Source organism: Channa argus, chromosome 3, assembly GCF_033026475.1.
Source record: "Channa argus isolate prfri chromosome 3, Channa argus male v1.0, whole genome shotgun sequence".
NCBI classification, from domain to species: Eukaryota; Metazoa; Chordata; class Actinopteri; order Anabantiformes; family Channidae; genus Channa; species Channa argus.
Window position 1 is genome coordinate 14,235,288 of NC_090199.1, and position 11,387 is coordinate 14,246,674.

General features: G+C 40.0%; 1 protein-coding gene across 1 annotated transcript; it reads right to left on the reverse strand.

The window, feature by feature from the left end:
• Nucleotides 1-287: 287 nt before the first annotated feature.
• Nucleotides 288-1,455, reverse strand: LOC137123195 (5-hydroxytryptamine receptor 4). Its single transcript, XM_067496559.1, has one exon. The coding sequence runs from the start codon at nt 1,362-1,364 to the stop codon at nt 288-290; it is 1,077 nt and encodes a 358-aa protein (XP_067352660.1). The 5' UTR covers nt 1,365-1,455.
• Between the last annotated feature and the right edge of the window lie 9,932 nt (nt 1,456-11,387).

An 11,387-nucleotide genomic window follows, 5' to 3' on the forward strand; every position in this document is an offset into this window, starting at 1 on the left:
AGCCTTTTTACAGAGCCAATCCAGAGTCTTTCACAGAATGAAGAAGTTTGTGCAACAAACCACTCTACTTCTTTGTGAAAGGAAAAGCAATCATTTTATACATCGTGGTTGATGGCATTCTTACCTCGCTAATAATTCAAGAATAACTTTCTAGTTCAAACATGTTTTGCCTGGCTGTAGTTAAATGTGGTTGCAGCACCCTTCAAATGCTGCAGATGATTCTCAAACATTTAGCCAAACATGTAGTCACTGATTTTTGTATGCCTACATAAATATCTATTTGCATTTTATGGTTGATCTGCACGGTCATTTGCTTCTTTTTTAGTGTGTGAGAGCTCCATCCCAGGGGAGGATCCAGGCAGGCATACTCTGCAGCCCATAAACATCAGAAATGCTCTGCGGAAGGAACGGTTGAAGAAACCATACAGGAAGGGATTTAGAGAGGAGTTGATGTAACCTAACCACAAAAATATATCCCAGACAACCACCTCTGTGCTGTAGTCTGTGAATGGGTCCACAATGTTTACAGTAAAGAAGGGCATCCAAAATAAAAGGAAAACTCCCATGATGATACCCAGTGTTTTTGCTGCTTTTCCTTCCCTCTTCATTGTATTTCGGTGTCTTTGCTTTTTGCTGGAGTCTTTTCCCACTCCAGCTGCCATTTGGCTCTCCATGGCACTGATCTGCCTGGCCTGCCGTTTGGCAGCTTTGAAGATCTTCCAGTACGCTATTAACATGATGGCCATTGGCAAGTAAAAGGCTACCAAGGAGGCCATGACAGCATAAATGCGGTTGACCAAAAACACACATACATCTTTGGGAAGCAGGATGTCCACACCGGCAATATGGAGATCTAGCATTATAGGGCCAAAGGAAATTAGCATGGGGACAGCCCAGCATACCACAATGAGGAATACTACCCGACTGTGGGACATCTTTAAAGAGTAAACCAAGGGGTTGCAGACAGCATAGTAACGGTCAAAGGCAATGCAGCTGAGATGAAATATGGAGGCAGTGCAAAGCATCACATCTAGGCTGGAGTGAAGCTGGCAAAAAAAAGCACCGAAATACCAGCATCCCTCCACAGTTCGGATCATGCTGTAAGGCATCACTACCAGGCCAACAAGGCAGTCAGCTACTGCCAGGGACATGACGAAGGAGTTTGTGGGTGACTGCAACTGCTTGAAGTAGGCAATGGACAAGACCACCAGGAAGTTTCCCACCACTGTGCAGACAATGCCGACAGAGAGGAAGGCATACAGGAAAATACGCGATGCCTGGATCCTCAGCAGGGTACAGGTCTGAATCTCAATCTGAAGAGATGTGTTAGCATCCCCAGTCAATCCCAAGCTGCTGTTATTCATGGTCTACTCAAACCTGTCAAGAAACACAGGTTCAGATGTCAACAATAAATGCTCGATTCTGACTTTGTAGCAAATTTATTTCGACACTTTTTGCCTGCTTTGTTGTAGGTCAACAGCAAAAAAGTTGACAAAACATCGATAAATCGGTTTGTTTCAGACCCAGTTGCTACTCCTCAGTTATTACTTTAGCTTAACATACAAACCACAAGTGAATGAATGTTTTTACATAGGATTCACAAGTTAAAAATACCCCAGAAGTTCTCATAACAGACTGAGGAGCAAAATATTTCAACTGTCATCAGGAGTTTAACATATAAACACACCTTCATGGATGTTTAGGAATGTGGACTGTGCCCATTACACTTGTCACAAAATAAATTTTTTTATGAATATTAAAAATGTGTTTGCCAGTGTGACCAGTTGCATATTTATTAGTACCCCCCTGATTCCAAACAGTTATAACTGCAATTAACAGAATAATATCAAATTTCCAGTGCTGGTGTTGTGAACAGGGAGCAGATGTTCCAGCTGACTTGGAACAGATTTTAATGAACACCACAGGGACTGTGCAGTTGTGATAAGAAAGTGATGCCCAAAAGTTTTTGTTTGGCTTGAAGACTTTTTGAGCTGAACAGACACATCGCCATGGCAGTCAAGATTAATTCAGTCAAAATAAAATAAAAATATAAATACATTACTGTAGATCCTACCCAAACCATTCAGCTTTGAAATTTTTTTATATTCATATTAGTTTCTGTTGTGATTATCAAGATGTTGACAATTAAATAAGGTGAAAAGTCTTACTTGTCACCTTCCTCTTCGAGGAGGTAGATGACACCTTGGCACTATGGCAAAGATGGCAGGGGGCACCATGAACACCAACGTGCCCACGTGCGTTTCCTTTTGTCCTACTGATATTTCTGTCAACCACATCAAATCTAATTTATCCATGTAGCACTTAAAAAAGTAAAGTAAAATAAAGTAAAATAGGATGGATTGCAAAGAATAAAACCAAAGTAAAACTCTGAAGACATAAAACCACCAATAAAAGAAAGTATCAAACTTTCTTACGTACTAAAAAGTTTTAAGCAATGATTTAAAAGCTGCCAGGCATGAGGCTGATCCAATTTTCAAGGGTAAACCATTTCATAATTTAGGAGCTAACACAGCAAAAGCACAATCACCCCAGGGTTCGTATTTGGCCCTTGGCTCCTCTAAAAGAAACTTGCTGGTTTGTGTCATTGTTAGAATAAGTGTCTTGTCTGCAAAAGTCACCTGACTATATTAATCTATGCTATTATGTAAAGGACAAGATTGGTTTTGAAAGGTGTTATACCTAAATATTTACTTTTCTGCACCACCTGCTCTGTGCCCTTATCTACAAAAATAATCATTTCAACTACAGTTTAGTGAATTTCATCATCAGTATACATATATGGTGACTGTGGCGCAGGAAGGTAGAGTAGTTGTCCACCAATCTCATCCCCACCTCCTCCAGTCAAATGTCAAAGTGTGCTCGAGCAAGACACTGAACCCCAACTTAGTTGCCCCCCATCGGTGTATGAGTCTGTGTGTGTGTCTGTGTGTGTGTGTGTGTGTGTGTGTGTGTGTGTGTGTGTGTGTGTGTTATTGTGGGTGTAAATGGGTGAATAAGAAGCGGTGTAAAGTGCTTTGAGTGCCAATAGGTAGAAAAGCACTATATAAGTGCAGATCATTTACCATATACAATATTTATCACAGCATTAGAAGCATAACATCATGCCTTTCTTGTCTAGCTCATAGAATTGTAATTTAGTGTCTTCTACTGTTTGTCACATTATGTCTAGAATAACCAAATATCTTAATGCATTTAGTTAAAAAACAAACAAACACTATATTAGTTTGTCATTCATAAAATGAATTCTTTGTTTTACATGGTTTGCAATGGAGCAACACCAGAAATCTATACAACGATAAACGTGTTGATGGTTGTAGAAAGCTAAAATAAAACAACAACTGCATTCAGATGTAGTAACTGTATTTCTAAATTCAAATCAAGTAGGATTCTGCATTTTTTCTTACGATTCATCTTAGAGCAGCCAGGGTTCTGAATCAAATTGGCTTATTGTTGGATTTAAGAATTTCAAATTCAGTTTTAAAACAAATGCTACTGTATTCCACGTACTCCTATCGGCCAGAAAAGCGTAAACAATGACACTCACCTGTACAGCAGGGAGATGATCGTCTGTCCTCATGTCTGAATCACGCTGCAGGTCTGTCGACCTTGATTTTACACAGAGACAAGAAGGAGGGGAGAGGTGGGAAGTGGGCTGTAATGAGCACATGCAACAATAGTCACAGTAACAAAACACAGTTTACTGCCAACTACACTGCCAACTCAGTTTAAACAGATGTAGTGCTACCAGGAAAGTAACCGTTTATTTTGTTGAATATGTGTAGACCTGTAACTGTATACCACTCTGAAATGTGGAATATTATCTAAAAAGAGTTATGTATGACAATAAGCCAACGTATGCAGCAAATTCTGTACTTAAGACAGAGTTAGATACATTTCCATATCCGTACACTGTATTGTTTAGGTTGAATGTACAATGTACAGCACAGAACAGAATAACTGTTCAGTGGATTGCCATATTACCTATATTTGGTGCATTCATTTATTAATAAAATATTCACAGAGAATTATACATTATGTCTTTGTTGATACCCTGACATATTGTTCCACCAGCACATTATTTGATTTAGGCAGTCACCTGCCCTTTAGGATGGATTGTGATAACTTCACCAAGATCAGCAAATGGTAATCAAAATAAGCCAGATGATTATGCACTCACAGAAAAAACTAAACAAAAAACAAAACCAAAACAAACTTTAAGGTTAAATGTAAAGCTGGAATGCATAATGGCATCATAAGCAAGCAATGAAAACCCTCTGGTTAAGGCTCACTTACCTGTCCCATAGAGACATTACAACGGAGAAATTAAATGGCAATAACTCTGAGGTCCAAGATTTACTGCCATTCTTTGCAATAATTATTATTTTAAATACATATTATGAATGAAGCATAGGTAATTACTCACCATTATAAATTAACTTTCTACAAAACCCTGAAACAGTGCTCACTATCCCTTTCATGTGTTTCAGTGTGCAGTAGAGCACAGACAGTCCTGCCGCACTTGAATACCTTGAGCCTCAGCCAGTCACAGGCGTATCTCAAGTGTGGAGGATGTGTTCTAATTAAACCGGGGGGGATTTTTAATGAAGCCTGCCATAAAAGGCACATTGGCTCAACAACTACTGATTTTTTTTTTTTTTCCCCAGACCAGTCATTCGTATGTGTGATGCAAATGTGATTTACAGACAGTAGACCGGCTGCACATCTGTTCTTTTGTTTCTGAGGAGTGAGCAGAGGTTGATTCCTGGGTTTTGTTGCATTTACTAGTGGGTAGTTAAAGAGCCCCATCTCATACAATTACACATTTCATTATCAACAATTTATTACCAGCTATATTACAATATATATTGTTTGTATGTCTCAAGACAAACAGAACAGAGACAGAATATTAGATTGTTGCTATGAGGGAACAGTAGTTAGACTGTAGGAGGTAGTTTGCTTATGTTGTCCATTTACACCATTAACTACCTTGGGAAAAGCTCTTGCAGAGTTGGGGAGTTCTGCTTTGCATGCCATCATTATTGACACTTGTGGCCTCATTCATGCATTTTCTCTGGATTATTAGGAGAGAAGCCCTGATGATTGCTACCATCGCTTTTTGCCATCCTCTGCAGGGACTTTTGTCTGAAGCACTGCAGCCTTTGTACCAGATGGAGATGCAGCTGGTCAGTAAGCTCTCTGCAGCTTCTGTTAAATGTGGTGAGGATTGGGGGGATGGGGGGGAGCTTTCTTCCACTGCCACATTAATAGCAGCCTCTGCTGGGCTTCTTGGCCAGAGACGTGGTGTTTTAGGGTCAATGTCAGGTTGTCTGTGATGTGTACACCCAATAACCCATTGCGCTATACTGATTTGACAGTGGACCTCTTGATGTAGACTGCGGTGTCTAATCCCCATGGTCTAACGGAAATACACATTCCAGCTCAGTTGTCCACGGAGCACAGGGTCAGTGGTTCGAACCCGGTCCCGGCTATATGTCAAAGTGTCTCTGGGCAAGACACTGAACCCCAACAGCCCGTTCCCATCCCCAGCTGTGCAGTGCCGGTACAAGTACCAGTAGAAATTGGTGAGGGTTGCGTCAGGACGGGTTGTGCCAAATCAACATGCGGACAATGATCCACTGTGGCGACCCTGAACTCACGGGATAAGCAAAAAAATAAATTTTCAAAAAAAGTACATTATATATACAGCTTTCATATCAAGGATTTGAAATAGCATGTAGATGGCCCCTAGTTAAAGTTAGTAAGTACAGACTAACTAGAGTATTATTTATTTCTACATTTCAACAATCTTATCTATAACTTTCTAAATATTTACATAATGAATAGCCCAGTAACCTTTTCAGCAGACTTTAGCTAAAACATCTCAAAATAGTTAGCAATGGCAAAATGTGCAGCCTAAAAAGGTAACAGGCAAATGTATCACTTGAAATTTGTTGCAATCTTTGAAATACTGGACATTTATTAATGCAACATAATAAATTATGTCATCATTTAAAACACCTTAAAGAAGAATGAATGGCTTAAAAAAGAAATTGGTGTAAAAACATGAAACCATCATCACAACAGTGAACATTGGAGGCAGCATCATGATTTGGGGCTGCTTTGCTGCCTCTGAAACTGGACTAATGAATTCCCAAGTTTAGGGAGACAGAGTGGCTGAGGCAAGATGAGGCTCAGAAGAAGCAGAGTGATGCAGAGGGAAATTGACCCTAGTGACCCTAAATCTACTACTGAATGGCTTTGGATGCAAAATGTGCCTTTGGCCCAATCACAGCCCAAAGCTCAACCCAAGAGAGATACTGTGGAATGACTTCGAGGGAGCTGTTAGTACTAGGTGTCCTAAGAATATGGCTGGACTGAAGCAGTTCTGTGAGCAAGATGGCTCCAAAATTCCTTCTGAACTTTGTGCTGGTCTAATCCACAGCTACTAGAGGCTCTAGAATTTATCTGGGCTTGGGAGCCGGCACCAAGGTGCCCCTTTGGTGGCTGGGTGTGGTGGGGGGGATTCGAACCTAACACACTACCAATGACCCACCATGCTCCCCCTCTTAGTCAAACAAATGTAGATGATATTTTTATTCTGTTCTTTTATATCAGATTTGTTTTCCTAATGCTTCTCTCTGGCAGTTAATCAAAGCCAATTCATGAAAATATGTAACATTTGTAGATGAAAGAACTAACCACAGGTTTGGCTGATACTTGGGACAGTGCAGCCCTCTTCTGGTGTATCATTCCAATTGCATGTGCATTGTGAGAACATGGCGTATGGAGTAAACAGCATGTGCTTTTAGGCACAAAGTTGGTCATATATATATATATTTTTTATTTTTTTTATTATTTTTTTTTTTACATCAGTAAAATACAGATAGTTTCAGAATCACAACATAGACAATAGTTATGTATGCATATGTTTTAGGACTGTATGGATGCAAATTTTAAGCAATTTTCCTAAGAGAAACAAGACCATTTCCATAATTAATCAGGTCAATAAACAAAAATAATAAAACAGTAAATTAATAAGTAAACTGCAGAGCTTCCACTCCTATCTGTTGTTATCAACCAACAGGGCATTCAAAATCCAAAGTATTAAACAGAACAAATGAAGACTAACGGAAAACTTTCAGACTTCATTGAAGACTGGATCAGAATAATGTTTTGAACATCTATAACAATCACAAGGTCTTATAGTGCTCACCAGTTCAGATGCAGATACTGCTGCTCTGTGAGCTGACCAGCAACAACGGACATGTCACATGTCACCTAACCCAGCTACAAGAACACGCGACCACCTTTCCTTGTGTAACACAGCCGTGGGTTGAGGCTGTGACTGCATATACATTTCAATATCAACAGTAAGACCATTTGGCCTCCAATTCCACACATTTTTGACTGAGCACCAATGCCAGTGGTGTGTATGTGATGACCAGTAACCCAGGGGACGGTGGAGTGACCGCTTTGATGGTTGATAATATGTATGGCATCACAGTTATGAATGCCCCAAACTAATAAGACACATCTTTAATAAGTGCGCTTACATTTAAAAAGGTATAGGGGTGACGATGATACCCTCACACATACAGCACAGTATACCTTAGACAGACTCCCATACTATGAAAAGCTGTATAGAATCTAATGAGTGAGTAATTCTTCATTTGTGTAACAAAACAACTGCATTTAAGCAGAGAACATATACAGTGCTCATAGAAAGTAAGTAACCCCTTTGATTTAAAAGCTGGTTGAACCTCCTTTGGCAGCAACAATATCAAGTAAGTGCCTCCAGTAGCTGTGAATCAGCCTGCACAAAGTTCAAAACTCTGAACCAGTCTTCCTTATAAAACTGTTTTAGCTCCGCCACAGTCTTAGAATATTTTGAAGTTGTTCCTCAAAATTATCGTCACTGGTCTGGGTTTTGGGCAACTCTAAAAACGTGAATTTTCTTTATTTGCAGTACCCTTTCTACATCATGCAACTTTACCTCATTTTCAGCTACTGAACAGCCACAGTGACATTATCTCGCAAGATACTGTGATTATGGTTTTTTGAATAGCTCTTAACACAAGAGTTTCATCTTTCATCCTTTTTTTCTCAGTCATCAAAACATTTTCCAGTAAGGTTGTGGAGAGTCAACTTCTAAAAAAAAAAAAAAAAAAAAAAAAAAAAAATATACATATAGGTGCACAGTGATACATTTTTTAAAGCAGTGGATCCATGCTACATAATGTACGTCGTCTTTGTGAGCTCCAATTACATGGAAGCATAATGGGCTCATAATTCAACAGGAACAGGGAGTACAGGGACAGGGAGGCGACAGGTGGCAATGTCCACCCACCGGTAGAGAGGAGATGGAAGGTCGGCGTCAACCCGCCAGGGCAGCAGTCGAGGAAGGAACAGAGGCAGGAAGAGTTGGGGCCGCAGTCGAGCCAGGGGAGAGGGCTCCCCGTTTACCCCCAGTCCTGGCATTAGCTAGGAACTCTAATCTTGGGACCCCAGGCATGTTGCTCAGGCAGGGTCAAGAACAGAAAATTCGTTCCATCTGCATGATCATGTCCCTGCTTATACCTGGGTCTGACGGCCACTCCCAAGTGTCCACGAGGTGGGAGAGGAGGAGCATAATGACTGGGCATAGTTCGCCCATGTCCACAATCAGTTTGAGACGAAGGGGAATTGGCTGACTGAGAAGGCGGGTCTGATGTTGGGAACCAGGGTGACTGATGAGGTGGGATCCAGGAATCTCTCCAGACTCTGGTTGTATGGAAGGTTGAGGGCTGAGGTATACACAGGGGCTGATGAGGTTTGGGTTTTCTCGGGGTCCCCCTCCCGTAAATTACTAATAGAATTCAAGAAATGAGACGGGTCAACAGCCTCCGGTCGTTAGCCCAGAAAACGTTTGAGTCCTTCAGTGGCGTCCATAGCTTAGTGACTAATTTAACGCACGTCCCTGGGTCGTAGTTCTGGCCAGATTGTTCTGTCACACTAACGGGTATATTTAAATTTGTATGAATATACCCGTTTTTTGTATGCCATCTAAAAAAATATATATATATATATATATATCTATATCTATAGATATAGATATATATATATATATATAGAGAGAGAGAGAGAAAAAAAGAAAAAAAAAACTCAATCCACGAGGAGTGTGGGAAAAATCACACGCAGTAATACGATTAACTAAACAACCAAAGTAAAGCAACATGAACTAAAATCGACTGCCGGGGAAGCAAGGGAACTAACTAAGAAACTAAGTTTGTTCGTTTGTTTTTCCCTGTTTACGTCACTTAAGCATAAAATGCAGACTAAGAGACGGGGACAGCTAAATAACCAAACACAAAACCTGGACCGAACAAGCGGGGATAACAAAAGAGAATGAAACAAACAGGAAACCAAACCTCCGACCAAAAGGTAAGGGAAGAGAGTCCAAATATAAAGATCAAGATGAGCATGTGAGGACAACAGGGAAAACGATGTCCAAAAGCAGGGACTGTCCATAGGAATGTTCACGGAGGAGTGACGAGGATCGGTGAGGAGGAGAGCAGCGTAGAACTACACTGGGGGACAGGTGACAACCATCGAACAAGAAGCAAGAGAAACAGGAAGTGGTGCTGAGGGATAACACAATTAAAGCAAGTTAGTTTAGTTAATCTCTTTTCTTATTACATTTTTCTTTGCTACTTAATATAAGTAAATAAAGAAAGTAAAGTAAAGAAAATTTGCATTTTCACATGAATTATTCTTTACTCCTGCCAGTCTCACTCAGCTATATATTTTTTGCATTATCAAAATAACTTTAGCTTGACTGATGAAGATTAAAAAGGCCAGCAGGTTACTGGTCTGGTAACTAGGTAAAACCAGTTTTTATTTGGAAAAAAAAGACTTTTATGTTTTAAACTGAACAGCGTTAGACTGATGCGATCACAAACAATAATACACTGAGAGCCTATAAGCCTCATTTTTATCTTATCGGGGAGTTCACATAAAATCCAAAGACAGTCTAAAACTTTGTGCACTGTGCAGCCAGAGCTCTTGAATTCTGAGAGCAAAACTACACATTAAAGTCCCTTTCACACATGCATTGGAATTCGGACTTTGCCCGTAGGGGGTCCATGTGAGGAGGCAAATGTTCGGGTTAGACGCTCCCGACATTATTCTTCCACCCCCTCGTACAACATCTGTATTATGTACATAAGGTCGTGTGCAGCACGCTCATCTGTCTCGAATTGTCAAGAGGATTAAAATTTAACAAAATGGCGTCTTAATGATGTTTCTATTATTTGACTGCCTTTGTAGTTGAGTGACAAAAATGTATTTCTTTAAGATGCAGGGCTGTGATATGCTGTAAACACATCCTAACTTTTATAACACGTTGTGCCTCTGATCATGCACTGAAATCGAGTGTTTCCTCCACGAGGACAATTCTCGTGAGATCTCCCGACAATGTCCGAGGCGGAAGTCACCGGACATTGTCCGGAGCTCATATGTGAAACAGGATTAAGTTTGGAAGGAACTTCAGGCTGCAGTTGAACTCGAGTCGTACAATCAATCAATCAATCAATAAAAAAACTGAAAGCACGCCACCATGTCTGAATAGTATTTATCTACGGGATCACCTGATAAAGTCAGCTTAAGTACAATATTTTTAAGTGCTTTAAAACTTAATTTTTCGGAACAGTTTGCTGTTCTCATGCCTCTTGAATATCATATATTTTTTGTTCCCTGAGCGCCACCTACAGACCATATACTGTACATACAACAGTCATTCTTTAAAAAATTTGAAATACACAAAGGAAGATTATAGGCAAAACATTACCCCAAATTAATATACAATACAATATGATGTTGGTACAGTATGATAGTAGATGAGGAGATGACAGTGAACTGACTGTCTGCTGTGGGACTTCAATACTGTCCTCAAGAAGGCAGAACAAACAGTTGAAGTATAAGACCCAGCCAATTTTCCAAATATTGTAAGGTTTAATGCCGTAGTGGATACACAAGTGGTCTTTTGCAAATCATATGTAGAAATTTATTGCCGTTAACCCCATCCCTTGAAGAAGTAGAAATTTGATTTGCCTGTGCTTGATAATATTTGTAACCATTTCTGCTTATCAATGTTACAGCCGAGAGCAGTTTGCCAGATACATAGGAAATTTCAACTTATATCCCCTATTAAATTGCTCCAACAGCAAGTACTTCACCGATTTCCAATTTTTTTTTAAAGACACAGTCAGGGATATTCAGGAGGACCCCCAAAAAAGGGTAACTGAATTTTGATGCCATCCCCATGTTAATGACATTTACTTCACCCCAGAGTAATAATTTCAGTGTCTTCCTCCAGTCCAGGTTATTAT

Bases quoted from the DNA above. Each gene is read 5' to 3' on its own strand.
- LOC137123195 (XM_067496559.1), bottom strand. From the start codon at position 1,364: ATGAATAACAGCAGCTTGGGATTGACTGGGGATGCTAACACATCTCTT.